Source organism: Oculina patagonica, chromosome 11, assembly GCF_052425735.1.
Source record: "Oculina patagonica isolate OP01 chromosome 11, crgOcupat, whole genome shotgun sequence".
Taxonomy (NCBI): Eukaryota; Metazoa; Cnidaria; class Anthozoa; order Scleractinia; family Oculinidae; genus Oculina; species Oculina patagonica.
This window is the reverse complement of record NC_135768.1, coordinates 14335101-14357653: the sequence shown is the minus strand read 5'-3', so window position 1 is coordinate 14357653 and position 22553 is coordinate 14335101. Positions and strand designations below refer to the sequence as shown.

Below are 22553 nucleotides of genomic sequence, written 5' to 3'. Positions count from 1 at the left end.
GCCGGCGACGTAAGCATAAAACTAAGCACAAGCATTAGACACTGACAAGGAAAATTGACACACTTTTCTATGGTGTCCTTACTAGGAATCGCCACGACTCACGTACGCACAAGAAGAACAAGCATACTTTTCAACATGCATTATTTTATGCCCTTGTGACACCAAGTTAGAAAAACAAGTGTGTTCTTATGCAAATGGCACTTCTGTCCTCCCCACAGGAGGATACTTCCATATACCGGTAATAGTGACTGAAGTTACCGTCGAAATTTTTAAGCATGCCCCTAAAAGGTACCAAGATCTTGGGGTCATTACTTCTGCGTGTGCTATGCTTACACATTTTATTTTTTACATTTTCGAGCAAAGCGGGATGACAGTGCTTCTTTTAAATAACACTAAGCGCAGCATTTTTATAAAACTTTAGCAAAATACAACATTATTATTAAAAGCGTCCACAGTACACTCCTTAATTCTGAAGAAGTTCACATGAGGTTGCACTCATTGTCACATCTTTTTTTACCTTCAAGGTCATCCTCAGGATTCGCGTCTACAGGCTGGTTGCTGGTAGAATATCCACCTGCTGACGATTGCATTTCACTGCTTAAGCTGTTTCTTAAATCAGGAGAACGTTCGTCTCTCGCCTGATTACTGGGGCTCAAGGCTTCACCATTGCGGGCAAATCGCATTGATTCGTTTCGATCCGAAACTGTGCCAGCAGGGAGGGTCCCATCGGGAATCGCATCTTCTCTGGAAGGTCGCTCCTTTCTGTGTGGGGATTCCTTGCTGGATGAAGAAGAGCGAGCATACATTGACGAGCTGTTCAAGCCATATGCTGTTCCATCCAGTGAAAAATTATTATAGGCACCAACATTAGAGGAAGCCGTGGTTTGGGAAACACTGACGCATGTATTTGGTTGCGCATCCGATTTTGGCTTGTCTGGAATTTTACACAGCAAAGAAGGTCCCGAGCTCTTTGCCAGGGAAGCTCGATGAAGTACAAGATCACTGTTGCCAGCATTCTTTCCTTTCGTAACGACATCAGTCCACTGGCGTTTCCCATGTTCTGACTCTACCTCACCAGACAATTTCAGCGATTCAAATTCTGTGCGCAGTTGATCCAAACCTGACATTTCTCTAGATGGAGAATTACTGACCTCCTTCCATAATAGATCTTGTCCCTCTTTTGGCACAGAACGAGACACAGGGCCGGGTCTTTCTGGAGGTCTTCTTCCTAGATTTTCTTGCCACGATTGACCCAATGCTGCACCAGGTTTGAAGGAGGTACCATCAGAAGACTTTGCACTAAAAGCTCCTGTTTTGTTAAAAGCCTCAGTATTACTGAGAGTTCTGCTGTCTCCAGAAGCTCCAACAGCATCAGAAGGAGCAATGGCTCCTTCTGCATTGTCATTTCTCACTAAACCGACAGTTCTTGTTGCTCTGTTTTCCACAGCTCCAGGCCCAATACTTTCTGCAGTTCTTTCACCAGTGGACGACCTGCTCGGTCCAGCCTCTCCATCCGGTTTTTGAGTGGGGTTTTCTTCGGAAACTGAATAAGGCAATGAAGTATTCGCTTTAGCCGTGAGGGATTCCTCTTGAACCGGATGGGGTAATGAGGGATTTCCTTTCCCCGTGGGAGATTCTTCTTGAACCGGACTGGCCAACGACGTGTTTGCTTTTTCCGAGGGAGATTCCTCCTGAACCGGACTGGCCAGTGACGTGTTTGCTTTCTCACTCTGAGATTCCTCTTGAACCGGATGGGACAAAGAGGGATTTCCTTTCCCTGTGGGAGATGTTTCTTGAACCGGACTGGCCAATGAGGAGCTTGCTTTCTCACTAGGGGATTCCTCTTGAACCGATTGAGGCAATGACGCATTTTCTTGCTTCGGGGGAGATTCTTCTTGAACCGGACGGGGCAATAACGTGTTTGCTTTCTCCATGGGCGATTGCTCAGGAACTGGATGGGGCAATGACTCAGTGGCTCCGAAGGAACTTAGATTTTCCGTAGGAAATCCTGAGCTTTCTCCGTAGGGAAATGCCCCGGTAGCAGAACCTGGACTAGTGTCTCCATTCTCCTCAGGTTGTGGAAAACTAAATGGAACATCGCTGCTTCCAGCAGTGCTTGGAGTTCTGATAGAAATATTAAAAAATCAACAATAAGAGCATTTCAGTGTTTAATATATCGTTTTCTAAAGCACTGTTTTTTTTTTATAATTTAACCAAGGTTAGCCATACCAAATCAGAGTAAACATGCTGGGTTTTTTTTTTTAATTCTGCTCTTTTCGTTAAGTAACGAACCAGAACCACTTGTGACCTGGCTTACTCGCGATTTTCAGCGCTTGTTTCCGATCGAATTGGTTTTGTTTGGAGGGAGAAAACCGGAGAAAAACCCTCTGATCTAAGACGAGATCCAATAACAAACTCAATCCACATATGTCGTCGGGTCCGGGAATCGAACCTGGGCCACATTGATGGGAGGCAAGCGCTCTCGCCACCGCGCCATCTACTAGTCTTCAAGTTTCACAAGAATGTAAGGAAAAATAGCAAGCTTCACTCTTTTTATATAAAAACGTCTAATTTTCGACCGAGGGTGAATGTTCTCAATTTTTTCAAAGATTTGAGCCTAAAATGTTCTCAAAATGTTCTTCGTTTTTAAATTTTTAAAACAAAGTAGTATTGCAGTTAATTTTATTCGTAACCGAAATGTACATGTTCACGTCAAAAATGAGTGATGACAATTTTAGTTTCAGGTCAGGATTTGAATCAAGATATATACATTTCGTACATATTTTTGTCACTTACAAAAAATAGGAAGTTAATATAAAATTCGTTCTTGACCCAATTTCAGCCTTGGGCATATTCTTAGGATGTTCTTAAATTTTGGCCTTTTTTTTTAGCCTCGACGTTCTTATAAAAAAGGTCCTTGTTAAATAATGGAGTGTAACAGATTTACTAACAAGAGCTTTACAAGTACCGTGACAGTCATTTACCATTGTTTACCTTGCACTTCCTGTGCCCACATTGATCATGGCATGGTCGCCTATACTTGCGTTACCACCGGTCACGTTTACATCATAATGACTCTCACCTCTGACCAAATCTCTCTCTGGTAAAGGCTGTGGACGCGCCCTAAAAATATAATATACCAGGGTCAAAGTTTTCGTTTCTGCTTGGATACATCTTAAAGTTATATAATACGACTTGGGAATTTTAAGTCAAGACGCTTTCCCTGAGATGAGATTCTCATAATTTGTCTACTGGGTACTTACACAGCAGTTGGATCTAGTCCATTGACCACTTGACTACCAGGTCCTACTGCAGCAATACCACCATTGACAATTGTCGAGTACTGTTGGCTAATGGTCACTTGATTTGCAATCAATTGAACTGGGATAGCTAAAAGATTGATAAACGTATATCTTTGATTAATACTAAAATAGAACTGGTTATAGAATTCTTTTGAGTGACATGCCATGAAATACAGAATACAAGTGGTTTTATGTTTCATTTGTTAAATCTACTTAGCTTGGACTTTAGTAATCAAACATAAATGGTGTGTAAAGCATCTAACATTGTTTATTTTTAGTGGTAGTTACTTGCAATAATTATGACATCAGGTTACGGAGTGTTTCAAAACTACACTTTTGCTTATCTTAATGTCAAATCCTCCAAAATTGTTTTGTAAAAAAATGATTAAAACAAAGTATTATATTAATTTCAAAGATTTTGGAAATAAAACCAAAATCTCACTAAAAAAGATAATAAGCTTCAGAAAACACCAAACTAGGTAAAACACCCTTTGAAAACATGGTTGCCATAGAAACATATAGTCACATGACCGAGCAATTGACACACCAAAATGATCCACAATAAGTTCTAGGAAAAGTCACTCAGTTAAGCCACTATTACATGAATGCTGTTTGACGTCAGTGCAGGCCCAAGACAAAGAGCCATGATATCCTTGAATATGCATTGCAGACCCTTTTAAATCGTGCCACACAAAGTTAGCTCACCATTTGGTGGAAGTTGTAATCCTTGCTGTCCTAGCAAACTCACTTGGTGTGATCCATTAACTATGGCTGTAAATAAAAAGTCAATAATCAGTCAGTTAACAAATTTAAATAGAAGAAAAATTTATTCTAGAATGTTAAAAATTGGAGCATCAGACAATGTGTTTCCAGATTTTTGATTGGCTTAGCAGCCATTGGATATCAGCCATGTATATGTACCGGTATGCTGACAAATATGGTAGTCAAAAATTGTCTCTTTCACTAGTACTCTTTATTTACAAAATAAAATTAGCAAAATTTACCAATACTTCACGGTTGTTTGTTATAACAATAAATTATTCCGCTCATGATGATTGTATGATATGAGATGGTTAAAGCCAACATGGCCGGCATTAGGTGCCTTGTTGGCTATGTGCCATCTGATATCCACTGCATGATCTTATTAAGTGACACATCAGTGGTGGATCCAGACCTTCAGGTACATGTAAGTGGTGGCCTGATCATCTAGACCCTGGAATAAGGGGGAGGCCCACTCTCGAAAATAATTTTTTCGGCCCTTCGTGCCTTAGTTTGGCTTAAAAATAAGGTGGAGGCCCGGGTCCCCAGGTCCCCTCCCCTAGATCCGCCATTGCACATCCAGCACTTTTCAGTTCATCAGACATTTAGTCAGCCATCTAATAATCAGGTTAAGGAATCACTTACGACTGTCTGCCTCCACAGAACCGCCTTTTCCCAGCTTTGGCATGGATGTACAGCTAGTAGGTGGCTTGGCCACTTTCTGCAAGAACTAAAAATGGGGATTTTATAGTATCAGCCAGTTGTTAACCCAAAAAAGTGGAAATTTGCTCACTGATACAAGTATGAAACTTACATGTAGTAAGATAATGGATTAATGTATACTGGTAATTTTCTAGTGTTAAAAGCACCAGTCAGAGAGAACAAATTGTTTTTAAGAGGATAAAAATTCAAGGCTTTCTTTTGAAGACTTGCACAAATTTTAAGAAATCAGGTAAAAATTTAAAACTCCAACTGCATTGTTTTCATGTGGGTCAAATCAATGTCATGTGGATTTGACCACACCCATTTTATATCCCTTTAGATGTGCTTAACCACTGGTCCTTTATCAGATAATAATCAGCACACCTGACTCTAGCATATCCTGCCGTGCTTGATTCATACTTGTATCGAAAGTGAACAATTTGACTATAACAGGTTAAGTCAAAGGTAAAGTCAATTATAATTATATAATGAGGTTAAATGCGATTTAACCAAGTTAAATAAAGCAATTTAACCAAGTTAACCACAACGAGTGGGTAGTCGGCTGTCCTGGTGGTCAGCGGTTACTAGCTCTTGTCAGGCTCAGTGCGTTGCGTTCTCGGACATGACAGCGTGGTGTCAGGTCTTCGTTCAATGGAGGGTTTTCAGGGATGTTTTGCGAGTTTTTTCTGCGTTCACGGAAGGATTTCACGGGCCTCTAGCCCAGTTTGTCAATTCTTTTACATGCACGTAGTTTGCAGCCGTGTTTCCATGCGTTCCAGGTGGTTCTCCGCGCTCCGACGTCGGTTTGATAGTTATTCATGGTCCGAATATACACAGAAGCGTCGACGTACAAGCGGCTGGCCACGCTGCCTGTTTGGGTTTAGCTTTCCATTTGTTGTTCTGCTCGTCGTTGCCAGCGGCTATGTTGCTCCGTTGTTCGTTCTTCTGCAGTCTTCTGGCTTAAAAAACCTCCGTTGTAGCGTTGGTCTTGGTCATGCCTGGAGGTATCGTGTTATCGCGTTACCGTGTTGGTCCTCGTTTTTTCCCGCGCAAATCATTTTCTACAAATCAGTTACGGTAGTTTGCGAGCGTTTTTTCTGCGTTGCTCGTTTGCTCTATGTAACATATGAGGTAGGGACTATAATTATTACAGCACATAGTCGTTTTGTTAGTTTTATTGCGTGTTGCCTATTTAGTTTTGCTTAGCACAACATTATTTTATGCGGGCATTGTAGTACGGCTTTTTGCGTGTTGCCTATTTAGTTTTGCTTAGCACAACATTATTTTATGCGGGCCTATTGTAGTACGGCTTTTTGTTTGCCCATGTTTACTGCCTGTTTTTTGTATTTCGGGCTTGGTAGTACATCGTTTTATGCATTTGCTATGTTTTTTGAGTTATTTTTTTAAAAATAGCTCTTTAGTCGGCGTGATGTTCCCTAGCCCTGTAATCAGTCAGTGAAGTATGTGTGTTTGTCACACCAATCAGATTTCAGGTACTATCGGAACCAATCAAATTGTAGTTTATAAAGGGGAAGCAATCTGACACAGTTGTAGTCAGCAATTTCGTTCGAAGTTTTTAGATTAGAAGGAGGCGGAATCGGTGAGTTGTGATTTAACCCTGCTGGATTAAAAACTTTTTTCGTAACGCTCGCCTGCTTACAATGCACACGCCGTGAGCAAAAGGCCCAACACTAACTTGTTATTCGTCTTATTGGAGCCTACGTTTGGAGAGGCTAGCTTTCCTGACCGTGGTAAAAATAACATATAACATTTGCACAAAGCAGATTTGAAGAATAATGTTGTCATTACTTTTTCCGTCCGCTTTGCGAAGTTCGTTGGGAAATTGGAAAGTTTGTTATGAAGTTGCCAAATAGGTTGCGAGTTTGTGAATCAAATTGTGAGCTTCAATACAAAGTTCCAAACTTAGGTCCGAAATTAATAAAACCTTCTATAATTATGTTATCAAAAACGGCTTTGATACGCTAAACTGTTGGAAACAAATGTCATAAAAATAAAAAACTTTTATGTTCAGCGAGCCGTAAACATGTTGTCTCGAACAAATTAGTCTGTCGCGTCGCGTCGCGTCGCGTCGGCTTCGATTAAAATCAATTTTACATATGGGTAAACCATCCAGTTTCATCCGGTTTACAAACGCAGAAGACTTGAAATTGAAGACAGTGAAGATTATGCCTCACAGAAGTCGTTAAATATGTGTTTTCATACAAAAAAGTTAAAATTTGACCAAATTTCTACCTGCATAAAATTATTTATCGGCAAATCACTTACGTGATCGCTGATGCGAAACGTTGTCTTGCACTTCAAGCTACTTCAACTTTCCTTGACAAGCTCTAAAATCTTCGAGTTCAGAAATCGCCATGACTTTCGAGCAACATGTCTTGTTTCTCCTCAACTACCAAAACTTCGACAGTTCAGTCGGGCCCCAGTTGGGAACTTATCGAAGTTCGCAATTTGATTCGCAAACTCGCAACGTAATTGGCAACTTCATAACAAAGTTTCCAATTTCCCAACAAACTTCGCAAAGCGGGCGGCCAAAGTAAACTGAAATCAACTGTAAAACATCTCGTTCAAATATTTAATGAACCGGTACAAGTATTAACTTTGCTGTTAAAAGCAACTACGATCGATAGCAAAAACAGAATAAGAGCGTGCCATTCCGTGACAATTTGATATCTCAATTAGTTCTTGTTTGTTGAATAGAATTTAGGTTGTGAATGAACGAAAATCTTTGTTGAACAGTTCTGACAGGAAACAAAGACTCCAGGTATACTGCGCTTTAAAGAACTTTCCCGAAGAAAGTGGTTTTTGATTTGATGCGTTTATTACTTCGTTTATTATAGTACTTTTCGTTCAATGTCTGTATGGAAACGTGGCTTTTTCGAGAAAAACAAGGGTATCGTGTTACGTTCGTTTTTAAAAAACAAAGGTCTCATGTTACAAAAGTGAGGAAAAACAACAATATCATGTTTCAGTGTTTGGCAAAAATCCAAAAATATTCCGTAACAAACAAAAGTAACACGTTACGGTTGCTACAAAGCTAGCAACAAAATAACCGCTTAAACAGAATAAGAACGTGCCATTTTGTGACATTTTGATAATTGAATTAGTTTTTGTTTTTCAATTAAATGACGAAAATTTACGTATTGAATAAAACAGTTCTGATGTATCAAAATGCACGTAAAAGTTATTTTGTTTGCAAGCAAATTTTGTGCAAAAAAGTGACTCCGTGGGCCGCCATACACAAATGGCTCAACCCATGGCATAAACCATCCCAACAGGACAATCACCCAGTTTTACCCCAAGCCACCCCATAAATTGAAAAAATAACTCCTGCACGCTTAGCGTGCCTATGTTTAGATCAGGCATTCAAGTATTGCATTTTAGTGTGTGCGCTGTTGTCTGCTTTAGTTCATATGGGGTAGCTTGGCATTTTAGCTAGTGTTTGCTGTGCCGGTTTTGGCATTGTTATTGAGTTTTTAGTATGTTCGCTGTTGTATGTTTACTGTAGTTCAGGCATTGTAGTGGCACATTTCTTTCAGTGTTACGGGTTTTGCTGTTGTCTACTTATCGCAGCGGGTTATCTTTATCCCGGGTCTTTATCATGTCTTTGATCCCTCAGCTGGGGTGTGTTAGCTCAAGGAGTAGCATGGCATATGTTCTTGGGCATTTCACACTGGTCTTACGGTTTACCTGTTTAGTTCAGGCGTAGCAGGGCATTTTAGGGTTGAACTGTCATCTGTTTTTAGTTTGGTATGTAGTAGCCGTCTGGGGGTTACTTTGCTTGTTTAGTTCGGGATTTATAGTTGTCTGCTTAGTTGAGCTCCGCATGGTATGTTTTTTAATAGTGGTGCCTTGTTAGATCAGGCATGGCATGGCACTAGGGTACCTTCACGGATTACTGGTTCCCATTTTGTGCAGACTTATAGCAGGGGATTTCTGTTGCCCGTCTAGTTTGGACATAGCAGGGCATCTTAAGGGGCTTACTGTTTACTTGTTTCGTTCAACCATAGCAGGGCATTTTAAGGGGGTACTGTCGTCCGTTTTAGTTTGTTGTTTGTTGTAGCATTTTTGGGGGTTACTTTGCTTGTTTAGTTCAGGCTTCGTTACCTATTCAGCCTTCCCATGGCAGGGCTCTCACGGGGATATATATATATATATATTTTTAATTAGGTTTTTATATACTTATTTAACTTAGTAACAACCAGGAGCTAGCTGCTCTGTAGCTGGTGAGGCGTTTTGTTTGGCGTGGTGTGGCATTCATTAGCGTACTTTGAGATACAGAGTCTGTAGCTAGTAATGGGTTTGTTTGGCGTTAGCTTGGTATTGGCGGGGTGTTTATCAGCATACTTTGACGGGCTCTGGCACTTACCGTTAGTGGTGTGCAGTCGCGTTTGTATCTGTGCGCCAGTCCGTGTGCTTGTAGTCTTACTGTGCGTAGTGCTTAGGGGTTCCTTGTTCGCTGTATGATTACCTAGCCTACAGGTCAGCTCAGGCAGGCATGTGTCTGGTTACCTATTCAGCCTTGATATGGCAGGGCATTCACGGGGATAGCTTCCATAAGGTCTACTTTGCTTACAGGTCTAGCCAGGCATTAGTTTGGGGCTCGAGTGGTTTACAGTTTCCTGTACCTTGTGGGCAAGCTTAGGCACACGTATATCTAGGCCTTTTTTTTTTTTTTTTTTTTTTTTTTTTTTGTGCTCAGGCATAGCTTACAGTTTTTGCATGTTTTTTCAGGCATAACATGGCATCTAGCTTGATTACTCTCTGCCTGTTCCGTTGCCAGGCAAAGCAGGGTGTTTGGGGGTTCCACATTTGCCTGGTAGCTTGGGTTTAGCATGGTGTTTTTTAGTATGTGTCCTGCTTGGGGGGTTAGATATAGTTTAATGATATTTTACATAGTTTATGACTGGGAGCAAGCTGCAGCTATTGCAGTTAGACGTTGTAGTGGCGTAACGTTTGCAGCAGGTGTGGCGTTATAGCGTGTGTGGTGTGTGTCATGTTTACTCATTGCCTGTCGTGTAATGATTGTCATGCATAGAGGGACTCCAAAGGGGTTTTACTGTTCCTTGTTTTTGTCAGGCATAGCATGGCATCTAGCATTACTGCAGTGTACTCTGCCTGTTCCGTTGCCAAGCATAGCAGGGCGTTTAGGGGTTCTACATCTGCCTGTTAGCTTGGGTTTAGCAAGCTGCAGTTATTTGCAGTTAGGCGTTGTAGTGGCGTAGCGTGTGTGGCGTTTTAGCGTGTGTGGTGTGTGTCATGGTTACTCATTGCCTGTCATGTCATGACTGTCATGCATAGCAGGACTCCAAGGGGGTTTACTGTTCCTTGTTTTGTCAGGCATAGCATGGCATCTAGCATTACTACAGTGCACTCTGCCTGTTCCGTTGCCAGGCATAGCAGGGCATTTAGGGGTTCTACATCTGCCTGTTAGCTTGGGTTTAGCAAGCTGCAGTTAGGCCTTGTAATGGCGTAGCGTGTGTGGCGTTATAGCATGTGTGGCCTGTGTTGTTTTAGCGTGTGTGTGGGTCATGTTTACTCATTGCCCGATGTGTCATGTCTGTCATGCATAGTGGGACTCCAAGGGGGTTTACTGTTCCTTGTTTTTGTCAGGCATAGCATGGCATCTAGCATTACTACAGTGCACTCTGCCTGTTTCGTTGTCAGGCATAGCAGGGCATTTAGGGGTTCTACATCTGCCTGTTAGCTTAGCTTTAGCTTGCCCGATGTGTCATGTCTGTCATGCATAGTGGGACTCCAAGGGGGTTTACTGTTCCTTGTTTTTGTCAGGCATAGCATGGCATCTAGCATTACTACAGTGCACTCTGCCTGTTCCGTTGCCAGGCATAGCAGGGCGTTAGGGGTTCTACATCTGCCTGTTAGCTTGGGTTTAGCATGCTGCAGTTGTTTGCAGTTAGGCGTTGTAGTGGCGTTATAGTGTGTGTGGCGTTATAGTGTGTGTGGCGTTATAGCGTGTGTGGCGTTATAGCGGGTGTGGCGTATTAGCGTGTTTGGCGTTATAGCGGGTGTGGCGTGATAGTGTTGTATCAGTTAATCATGCAGATGGGTGCCTCGGGATGTGGGTGGTGTTCGGGGCTATGGCTTCTCAGCCATGAGCCCCTTGCTCTGTTCTGACCTGGTGGTCAGCACAGAGATCCCTTCGGCTTGGCGTGGGGGCTCATGGCTGTTTTGTTGGGATTGCCAGCCTTGGCAGCTTTATCCTATCTGGGGAGGGCCGGCTGACCTCAGTGGAGGCCCTCCCGGGTATCCCAGGCACCCATCCTCCATATTCGCGAGGCAGTGGTTAAATGAGGTTAAATGCGATTTAACCAAGTTAAATAAAGCAATTTAACCAAGTTAACCACAACGAGTGGGTAGTCGGCTGTCCTGGTGGTCAGCGGTTACTAGCTCTTGTCAGGCTCAGTGCGTTGCGTTCTCGGACATGACAGCGTGGTGTCAGGTCTTCGTTCAATGGAGGGTTTTCAGGGATGTTTTGCGAGTTTTTCCCCTCCCTCCCTCCCTTTCCTGCTTCTTTTTATTAGTTATAAATTCATTTTTCCACTGATTTAATCAGTGTGACGGGTGTCTGTGTGTGGGGGCTCATGGCTGTTTTGTTGGGATTGCCAGCCTTGGCAGCTTTATCCTATCTGGGGAGGGCCGGCTGACCTCAGTGGAGGCCCTCCCGGGTATCCCAGGCACCCATCCTCCATATTCGCGAGGCAGTGGTTAATCATCATTTTATAGTTACTTTTCACTTTTTCTGTTGGTCAAGTGATCACTTGTTATAACAGCATGTCATTGATTAAAAGCAGTGCTCCCCTAATCCACATAATTTACAGTGCAGACTGTGCAAAGAAATCATAACCCCAATCAAAAATTTATTACATTCACCAAATTGTACATAAAATTAAAAAAGGTACGTTATGAAAACACAGCAACTGATCAGACAAACAGCTTACTTTAGGGAAAATACCTTAATTAAAATTAAAACAAACAAAAAAACAAAGAAAATGGTAGGAAATGAGAGAGAATTAATACGGAGAGTTCCATTAAAAAAAATAAATGTTGATCAAACAAACTGACCTCCTTTGCTTTTTGAGGATTTTCCAGAAAATTGATGATTTCTTTGTCTCCCTCATCTTTCGCTAGCTCAGCTGCAGTTTGGCCATTCTGTGACACCACAAAAATGATCAATACATCATAAAATAATATTATAACTCAGTCAGCACAACTTTATACAGTTATGTATTGTATTATTAATAAAAGAAAAAAGGTCTCATCCACTGAAACATGAAGTTCTGGCTGGTTAACATATGTATATTCACATTCAGCGGAACTAAACTCAAGTAGCAGTGACAGAGAATGTAAATAGCTCCATATTGGTATAAATGCATGTGTGCCGTTATGGCATTAATGGACTCTATTGTTGCATATGAGGGTTGATGGTTGAAATTTATTCATCTCAGCTCTTAAACTTTTCAACTTTTATTTTATACACTGTTACTCTTCAATTATTTTACCTTTAACACACAAAGGTTCATGCACCTGCATTAAGAATGAATTAGTACATTAGTCTATATCACAGTCAAATTTTTAGGAATAAGCAAAATTGCTTTGAAAAATCTGGAGTGCAAGGAATCAGGGGTTAAATTGCAGTGTTTGACTAAGTGGAAGCAAATCAAGGGAAAGGGCTTTTGGTTCAATTGCTTGAGAAATCAGGATTGAACTGTACTACTGAGCTAGAACGAAGTGAATAATAATTATTTTGCTGCACCTCATTTTTCACATCCATTGTAGAAGCTGCACCAGAATTTAACAACATTGCAACGCAATGCTGACTTTTGCTTTCAACAGCCAAGTGAAGAGGAGTCTTTTTGTCCTAAGAAGGAGAACAAAAGATTTTATAAGCAATTATTACCATAAATGCTTGAATTAGCGCCCATCTTCAAATAAGCGCCGGCTTCAAATTAGTTTCCATCCTTAAGCTTAAAATACTGAATAAGCACCCCCTTCCCCCTCCCCAAGAAAAATTAGGTTCATTATTCATTAGGATAGGATAAGTTTATTAAGAACAATTAAATGGCAGTCACCAGGCTGAATTGCATAATTGATATACGAAACCAATACAAATGTGATATACAATACTTTTAATGAACGTGACATATGAAATAGAACAAAAATAATGCTCTTCAAAGTCGCACAGGTTTACTTCTCATTTCCTCAATGGAAATATCCATTTTAAATTGAAGACAACTGAACATTTTCCGCAGGCTTTCCTTTTTATGCAAAACATTTCACAATGGAAAACGCCAGTTATTAGAACTGTTCTATTGAAATACAATACATTTTTGACGGGCAGCTTAAAAACGTCTCAAGAACGTTTCAAGTTTCACAAAAAAATAATTTGCTAGTTGTTGAACTTTTTAAATGTTATTACGTTACAGTTTGGATTCACTAGAAATAAAGACAGTATCGTTTTGAGGCAAAAAATTGATAAACGAAATACAAGCCCCCCTTCAAATAAGTGCCCCCCTTCCAATTTGCGCCCACCTCTTGCCTTAAAAAATTAAATAAGCACCCCAGGCGCTAATTCGAGCATTTACAGGATAATCATTACAAATAGAGTTCATCTTGAGTTGTTTTTCAATTTTTCATTGTACAGTGGAACCTTGATTTAACGACCCTCTATATAGCAAAGTCCTCCATATAATGAACGATATTCTTCGCCCCAGTAATAGTAAAGCATATGGAAAAGAACGTTATAGCGAACTTATTTTGCCAGTCCATTGGCCCTTCGTTATATTGCGGTTCCACTGTAGATCAGAAAACATGTAACATAGAATTGTCCATCCAACTCTCCCTTATTTGTCCTTACCTACACATGCTAATTGCAAGATAATCTGTTCTTAATAGGGGGAGGGGGCAGGGGGGTCTGAACCTCCCGCTTCCTGTACCTTTTTCTCCCGCTTCCCCTTTCTGTAGTGGTTTTCTTCTCTTTGTCCCATTTCTTTTGCAACATAATTTATATCGAAATGTTGTGGATTTTATTAAATTTCACATACATGTAGAACATAATATAAAACATGATGACCATGGCCAGGCACAGTGGTCAGTCTTAATCTAGGAGTCCAACATTCTAACTTATTAATATTGTAATATAATTAATATAATGAAGCTACATGCCAACCACATATAATTATACTCAGGTACATGTACTGCAACTCCCCCCTGAATGGATGAATAGAACTTTACTCTGGCTATAAAAATTACCTTGTTTTGTTTTCCAATAATTCCAGTATTGGCTACTTTTATGAGTAGCATCTCTAACACCTGTATGTGGCCTTTCTTTGCAGCAACATGCAAAGTAGTGTTCTCCCCCTACAATGTTCAAAGTGATTGTTCATGATTAAATTTAATGATTCACCTAAAAAGTTAGAGGTAAGAAGTTACTGTTACCCTAACAGTGACTTAGTTTACATTTAAGACACATATGGCTTATGTAGGAGGACATGTCTGATGTGTAGAAAGTAGTGTGACTGCAATTTCCAGCTTAAGAATGCACCAGTTCATAAAGCTTTTACATCATAATGAGATAAGCAATAATTATAGTTTACTGGGAGATCTCCCATGAGCCAGTGGGCATTCCATTGAAACGTGCACCTTTTGAGTTGCTTCCATAAAGGCAAGTAGATTTCCCTTGTGGTTTGCTTTTGCATCTTGAAATGGAATGGCCATGCTGAGCATATTCTGCATTCAGTTTGCCCCTGCCCACCCACCTCAGTCACTATATTGGGACCTATTGGCAACTGCACGTAAGTACGTACTTCTTTCTGTCACATTTCACGGGAAATAAAAAGTGCCAATCACAGGTCATGAAAATACCCTTCAGTTACCACCCTCTTAAGGGAACATCTCAGGCATTGAGAAATACCTACAGACTCTAATCTAGAAACCAAGAACAATGAGATCGACAAGTTTGTTACATACTTTATCAGCTATGGTGACCTCTGCTCCATTCTCCATAAGTAACCTCACTGCATCACTGTTTCCCTTCTCTGCCGCCAGCTTAATGGGAGTATTTCCAAACTGCAACAAAAGAATGACAAATACATGCATATTAATTGATGCCACAATGTTTGGTCAATAGTTTCTAATTAATTACAAGTAACTGTTTTCAACAAATGTAATAGCTGGGCCAGTAGAATTTCTTTTCATCTTCAAATTATGGACCCTGCCCAAACATTACTTCCTAGATAATTCAAAATACAAAGGGCATCATTTTGTTTGAATTCGGTTGAAGATCTGCTGGCATCACAGATGAAATTTCAGAAAAAGCAATCAAGATCAGGGCTGTCATTATAAGAGCTGTAACCTGTAACACCTGTCACGGCTGAGTTCACTCAAAAGTTACTATACATGAAGATGTTGATTGGCATTATGTTACACTTGTGTACAGAGCGAAATTCTTCAGGTGATAACGTCAATGTTAAGTAACAAAAAAAAACCTTAATGACAACCCTGAAGATAGTACAATTTCCCCTCTTAGCCCCTTCGCTTGGAACTTTCTCAAAACATTTGTCAAAAATTTGTGCCAAGTTTTAATTGTTATTAGAACTGTCTTCACTAAAAGTGTTGTTTTTGTATGATTTGTATTTATTAAGTTCATCTGGAAATATAACTTGCTTACCGGTAATTGAAGGCTGCTTGAATTTCTGGCTAATTCGAACATCATCAAAACAGCTCCAAATTTCGCATGCAGGTTTGTTTACGCGTGCTAAACACTGTCCTGTGTTTTATTTCACTGGTCTTTCTTTCGTTTTTGAAAAATAACACATGCAAAAAGACAAGGTTTTTGCTGGCGTGGTGTCTTTTTGACTTTTCTTTCACAAACGATAAACAAAGGAATCCTTTTGTTCCTCAAAACAATGAAGCCAGCTAAAATTTTAGGGTTACAGTCCTAGCCCTAACGCAAAAGCCCATCCCAAGGCCTTAGGGTCGGGGTTAGAGTTTCAGGTTAGGGTTACAGACTTAGCCCTAACGCCAAAGCTTAGCTCTAACGCAAAAGCTTAACCCTAGCGAAAAAGCTTAACCCTAACCCCAAGGGATTAGGGTTAAGGTTTCAAGTTAAGTTTAGGATCAGAGTCAGCCTCGACACTTAGATCGCACTTTTAGTGCAGTAAGCTTTCACGCCAGTTTGCTTGCAGCTAGCTTTCACTGCAGTCTGCTTGCGGTTAGCTAATTTTTGTTGTTTCGGGCAAGACTATTTTAATCTGTTACCGTTAGCTGTAATTTGAGGTGAAAGTGAAATAAAGATTGATTGTTGTGATAGACTGATTGATTGAATACGTTTGCTCGTGTTGTCACTTTATACTAGTTTTGCTTTCAGTTAAGTGCCGGCGGCTTGCTCTCACTTCTATCTCCACTCCTTACATCATCACACATCTACAAAATCCCGCGAAAACAAGATAAACTAAGGCACGAATCGATTGATTGATTTATTGATTGATGAATATTTAATGAGGTACAGAAAAAAATTTTTGCGAGGGAACGTCCCCTGCCAAACCTATAAAGAATTTTTTTAAGTCTTAAACCAGGTCACTTCTCGGCAACTTTGTCGCGGCAGCACCCAAGCGGACACTGCAAAACTCGCATTGACAAAGTTGCCGGCAAGAAACTTTTGTTTTAGGCTTTTATGCTGCCAGGCTCAAAACTACCTTGGTTTGTGCAACGTTCTTCTGAAGCGCTAAACAGCGCTGTTGTACAAAACAAAGGCAGGAACATCCCTCAGTTCTTCGAGCGATGCTGTAAACTTACGGGTATTCAGACTTAATGATGTCCTTTAACCACCTGGCAGCCGCACTTGAGCTAAAACTATAAACTTCTACGTTTTATTTTCAAAGGTGCTATTTTGCTCAATTCAAACTCTTCCGCCTCTAACATGTGACCTTACATCACAATGCAGTATCCAGTCCTACTCTACTCAAATCAACAAAAAAACATGGCGGCAGCGAGTCAAGGACATGCTTGTAAAATGGTTTCTCGCCTTCTGTAGACGCTTAGAAAACCCTGCAGGGAAAGATGTACACGCAATGCGTTGAAAAACTCAGACTGCTAGCTGACTGGGAGAACGTAAGCTTGCAAAATGCCTTTTTTTGCATACATTATTTCTGAAAAACGACGAAAATACCAGCGAAATGAAACACAGGACTGCAGTGTTAAGCACACGTAAACAAACCTGCATGCGAAATTTGGAGCTGTTTTGATGAAGTTCGATTTAGCCAGAAATTCAAGCGGCCGTTTTTACATACGCACCTTCAATTTAGCTTTCTATACTTTGGAAAAGGTACGACTACTTAAACTGAGTGGTGTGTGATATTTCTCCATAAACAGACCAATCATGTTGAAGCATCCAGACAATAAGTTCTACAACAAAGTTTAGAACCAACTTTCAAGGCAAAGGTAAATAGATATGTTTGCTTGTAATGTGTTGTTCTCTGACCTCTCTTTAATGTCCATATTTAATTTGGACATCCCATCGTTGGTGGCAAATGAACACCTGATAATAATTATACTAAAAAAAACTAACTTTGTGACAGCCAAACAAAACCATTATTAAAGACCACTCAAAATTTAGGAAACAAACAAATCAAGAGTTAATTGTTGTAGAGATACTTGAAACTAATATCTTGATGGTTTAACATTACTGGTCTATTTATGAGAAAGGTTGCCATCCATTAAGTTCACTGTGTAGTTCATAAATTATCCATACCTCCCCCATGGAAGGGATTTTTCATAAGACCTCCCACCACTAGGAAATTCCAATCCCTTCTGTTGGGGGAGTATGGGCATTTTATGGAACCACACAATAGTTTCTTACCCCATCTAATGCATTAGCATCAACACCATTACATTTGAGAATTAATGTGATAATGTCAATGCCTTCATTTTGATCAGCAGCAGTATGAAGAACAGTACATTTATGCTGGAAAAAAAATAAAAATTGTTATAGCAAGAAAAAGAGAACTGGAAATGAGAGAAGCCAAATAGCTCATCAGAACTAGTATTTAACTTAACTTGGTAAGTTTTAGCATTATTGCGTTCGACGAAGGAGAGCGCAAGCCTAATTCTGTTTTGCGTCCTGTGTCTTTTGAGTTGGTATGCCTGTGCACTGTTATGCGGAATGAATCAAGCCGTAATGCGCGCGCAGGTGTATGGGCTCCAAATTGGCCGCCCCGATTGATTTTTGCAGGGGCAAGTCTCGGCCGGGAAACTGGTGCGACGATATTTTAGTCTCGTTTTCGCATTGAATCGTCCCTTTTGTCGTCTTTGGTCGCTGTTCTGCACACGCGCTTCACGAATTCGCTAGAACATTTCGTTTGGTCGCTAGATTGTGTACTTAGTAAAACTGTTTACTTTCGTTCTCGTACAAGAATCGCCTCTTCTGTCGTCTTTGGTCGCTGAACTTTACACGTGCTTTGCTTCAGATAATATTATAATGTGGGAGAGATAGCACAGACGCGGATGGGATGCTAGCCCATCATCACATGTTATCCCCCACCATTTTGACAGGTTGCCCTTACTGCATTTCCTTGGTACCATTTAAACCCTAGACTGAAAAGAACCCTGTACAGAGAACATAATTTAGCACAACAATACCCAGTTCGAGGCATGCACAAACCACACTGTGCCTCCCTTTGAGTTACATGTAAAAGGTTTACAATAGGTAAAGATGTTGATATGGAATTTTATAAACCAGTTTCATTGATTATTTAAGGTATCACGGAAGGAAAATTGCCGATTTCGTTCCAAATGAAATTGTGGCAAACCATCAATGGTAACCCCAATAAAGTATATATTTTCTGAAAGCTTATTGAATAAAGATTGTACTTTTGGATTTTGTATTGATCATATAGACCATAATAAGCAACGTCAGCATTTTGTTTGCAATTATGATGTTGCGCAACATTAGGTTTATTTGAGAACACATTTACGTGAGAGCCTAAACTTTTATGTGGAATTTGTTCTACATATGTTGGTCTAAAAAACGGTGTCTCAGATTTTTCTTTTCTTGCTCCTTTAATTTTTTATGAATTTTTAATCCTAAAGAAGCCCTAAAAACGCCATTTTAAAGTTTAAAAATTTATAAAAAATTAAAGGAGCAAGAAAAGAAAAATCTGAGACACCGTTTTTTAGACCAACATATGTAGAACAAATTCCACATAAAAGTTTAGGCTCTCACGTAAATTTGTTCTCAAATAAACCTAATGTTGCGCAACATCATAATTGCAAACAAAATGCTGACGTTGCTTATTATGGTCTATATGATCAATACAAAATCCAAAAGTACAATCTTTATTCAATAAGCTTTCAGAAAATATATACTTTATTGGGGTTACCATTGATGGTTTGCACACAATTTCACTTGGAAGGAAATCGCCAATTTTCCTTCCGTGATACCTTAACTTATTTTCCTTTCTTTCAGCCTGTGACAAAATACATGTAAGAAAAAATAAAAAGCAACTGGTTTTGCAAAATTTCAAACAAAACAAATTTGCTTTGAATATAATTAGCAATCATAATATCTTACTATGTCAGTGGCATGGATATCAGCTCCAGTCCTCAACAACAGCTTGACAATTCCTTCATGGCCGTATTTAACAGCTAGGTGCAGAGCTGTTTCCTGTAAAATAAAATAGGGTCTGTCATCAAGGGCATACCCTTAATTGTAAGAGATCATGATATACATGTAGAAGTCTGTAGGAAATGGACAGCAGGGGGTCTTAACTGCTCCCAGGGTGATAAAGAGGGGTTATTTTCCCTACAATTCTATCATAAATCACACATTTAGTATACATTATTACAGCAAGACTACACTCCCATATATGAGCTATATAGGTATGTGCCGCTGTGAAGGGTATGGTTTTCAAGCAGTTAAGTCTAGGATAGGGTATAGGAACCAGAGATTTTTGGTCTAGAATAGGGTATCATTTGCCAGGAAACTGATCAGTGATTTCATGAACTTAGACCAGAAACACTCATAGTGATACAGTTCTAAACAAAAGTCTGGGTTAGGGTAGGGATTTTTGGTGTCTAATCTAGTAGAGGGTTGCAAAAATATACAGAGAGCCCCCTGGGCCTTTTACACACAGTTCCTTTCCTATTCTTTCGTAGCTGCTGAGTCCATTATGCAAATGTACACCAGCAAGAACTATGTACAGTAGACCACTATACAATATTTGACTAACATGCTTGGGAAAACAGGGGAACTTGATGGAATTTTCATGAGGAAAATTGGCGAAAATATGACCCAGGAGAATTGACTTGAAAAATCTTCAACCCCTGGGGAATGTTCCCAAGTTGGCTCACATTCGTTTGCCCGCTGATAAGCCCTGGGATTTGGGGAAAACTAGTCATATAAATCACATAGCACTCTAGAATACTTAAGCATAAACGCTGTTATATTAAGCTACGAAAGGGAATCTGTTGTGAAAATCTAGAATCTTGAATCTTAGGGTGAAGCAAAATGTCAGAACAGAGGGGGGAGCGCCAATTTCTCCCTCCTCCCTACTTTTTTGTGCCAATTTCTCCCTCCTCCCTATTTTTTGCTAAAATTTCTCCCTCCTCCCTAATTTTTTTGGCCATTTCTCCCTCCTCCCTATTCTGTACCTCCCCCCTCAGAACGATACCAAAACAAAATTATGCACGTCTGACGTCTTGTTATAATAAATAATTGTTACGTTGGCCTAGCCTGTGTACCAACGACTTATTTTTCTTACTTCCTTTCTGCACAATTCAAAGGCTAATACTCAACAAGATCCGCGATAGAGGAATCAATGCTTAATAATAAGTTACTAATTTTTGCATTTATAACTTAATTTTAACATCACTCACCTTGAATTGTCCAAATTTTTTCTTCAACAAAGGATTCGACTTCTCGCTGTGGCCATTCTCCAAAAGGATCCTCCGGACTTCGGCTAATTTTCCCTCTCGTATAAAATCCACAAATACTGTTTCCTGAGGGTTTCTGTTCTGACTCATCTTTCAACACCATTGATCGTCAGAACGTAAAACGACGATGGGAAATTTGCTTACTCTGCACAACAGCTTTAAAACTTATGTTCGTACACTCCCTGGTAGCAAAACTTCGTCCATTTAGGTCCACAAGTGTTGGAACGTATATCCAAGGTTTTAACAGCGACCTTTAAACCTTGATTAAATGTTCTTTCCAAGAAACAGCCGATCATCTGACTAATAACACAAACAACACGGCCGCCATTTTAAATTGCGCGCAAGCCTGGGAAACTATGCCCAGTCCTCTCGTAAGTGCTCTCGTTTTGTCATTGGCCCAAAAAGAAATTGAGAAAAATCGTGAATTTCAGTTTTGAATGCGCACACTTTGAGTTTTATACTCAAATCGTTCTACTCCTCTCCTTCAAGCTGGCTTGTGTAGGTTTCATTTCAAATACAACATTTTCACATTGATAAAAAAAGTGATGCAATTATACAGTACATGTTACAGAGTGGGGTACTTCACCCTATGTATGGTGCCTTTTACATTTCGTCAGGAAGTATGTTTAAATATTTATTTAAAATGTACTTATTCCCCTTACTGGATCGATGATTAAACTGGTTACCTTTTAAACCAGGGGCGGATCTAAGGGAGATGGGGGGGGGGAGCGAGGGGGCACAGCCCCCCCTTTTTTTCATGTATTTCCCGGCGTATCACATCGAACGTTCCCGTTTGAACTCAATCATTCGGTTCGGTCTTCAAACTCCCCCAAAAAATAAATGCAAATCGAACCAAATCGAACGTTCGATTAAGATGAGATGAATTATAACCGAACGAAAGCTGACAAAACATTTTGAATCAAGCAAAATCAAACGTTCGGTTTTTCAACACTTGATCTGCTGATAAATACGTAAATTGATCAAGCCATCTGAGAGGGACCCCAATAGGTTTTTCGGGATCCGCGATTTGGCTTATTTAAAAGCCGGGATCCGGGGTTTTGGAGGAAAAGGAAAGCGAGATTCCAACCAACCGTCTTTTGAGTGGTTATTGTGCATTAAGAATGCTGTATCCGCCCCTGTTTACCGAGAAACGAATGCCAAGTAATAGAAGATAAAAGGGTCGAGTGCACTGACTCACAACAGCGCCGCAGGCTTTCTCTCGTCCTCCTCCCCCTACTTTTGGTTTATCTTTCCCTGTCAAGAAGACGATCGTGTGTATTAGTAGGCGCCTGTATAGTTTTTGGGTGCGCATTTGGGAAGTGCGAAAGGCCGTCTCGCGCCTTGAGGTGGCTCGACCCAGTTTTTTTAGCGATCAATGATAAATGGAGAAATAAATTTCCGTGTGCTGCGTGGCACTTGTAAAAGTACAAAGTTAAAAAAGTTCTCACTTAATGAGTTGTGCCTTTAAAGTGCCTATGAAATGAAAACCAAGTTGAACTTATATGAAAGGCCTTTCAAAATGAAGAAAGATGGTGTTTTCCTTTTCCCGATATCTTTTCTCGTTCCAGAGATATTAACGATTTTGTATTATGCAAATTAGATAACTGATGACGTCATAAGTTTGACAGTAATTGGTGTAAAAACACAAAATCAGTAATATCTCTGTAAATACTAAAGCAAAGTAATTGAAACTTGGCACCAGTATTGTACCATAAGAAATACACCACATGGTACATATGTTTATGTTGCTATGGCAACATTCTCGGTTCCAGTCTTTTCTTCTTTGAATCAAATATCACGATTTATGGCTTTACAGGAAGAAGT

At 40.1% G+C, this 22553-nt stretch overlaps 1 protein-coding gene across 1 annotated transcript; it reads right to left on the bottom strand.

Annotated features, from left to right (window-relative positions):
* Positions 1-479: 479 nt before the first annotated feature.
* LOC144629654 (uncharacterized) lies at positions 480-21194 on the bottom strand. Its single transcript, XM_078487886.1, has 12 exons — positions 20673-21194; positions 19369-19461; positions 17659-17763; positions 14769-14867; positions 14052-14159; positions 12556-12660; positions 11865-11951; positions 4707-4791; positions 4008-4073; positions 3264-3390; positions 2995-3123; positions 480-2124 (listed from the first exon to the last, which is right to left on the bottom strand). Exons 1-12 carry the CDS (start codon positions 20817-20819, stop codon positions 480-482), a joined length of 2796 nt encoding a protein of 931 aa, XP_078344012.1. The 5' UTR covers positions 20820-21194.
* Positions 21195-22553: the final 1359 nt, after the last annotated feature.

Coding starts and splice junctions, on each gene's coding strand:
- LOC144629654 (XM_078487886.1), bottom strand. CDS start 20,819: ATGAGTCAGAACAGAAACCCTCAGGAAACAGTATTTGTGGATTTTATA. Junction 3,391..4,007: donor ATTACAACTTCCACCAAATG/GTGAGCTAACTT, acceptor TCAATCTTTTAG/CTATCCCAGTTCAATTGATT. Junction 3,124..3,263: donor GGACTAGATCCAACTGCTGT/GTAAGTACCCAG, acceptor TTATATTTTTAG/GGCGCGTCCACAGCCTTTAC.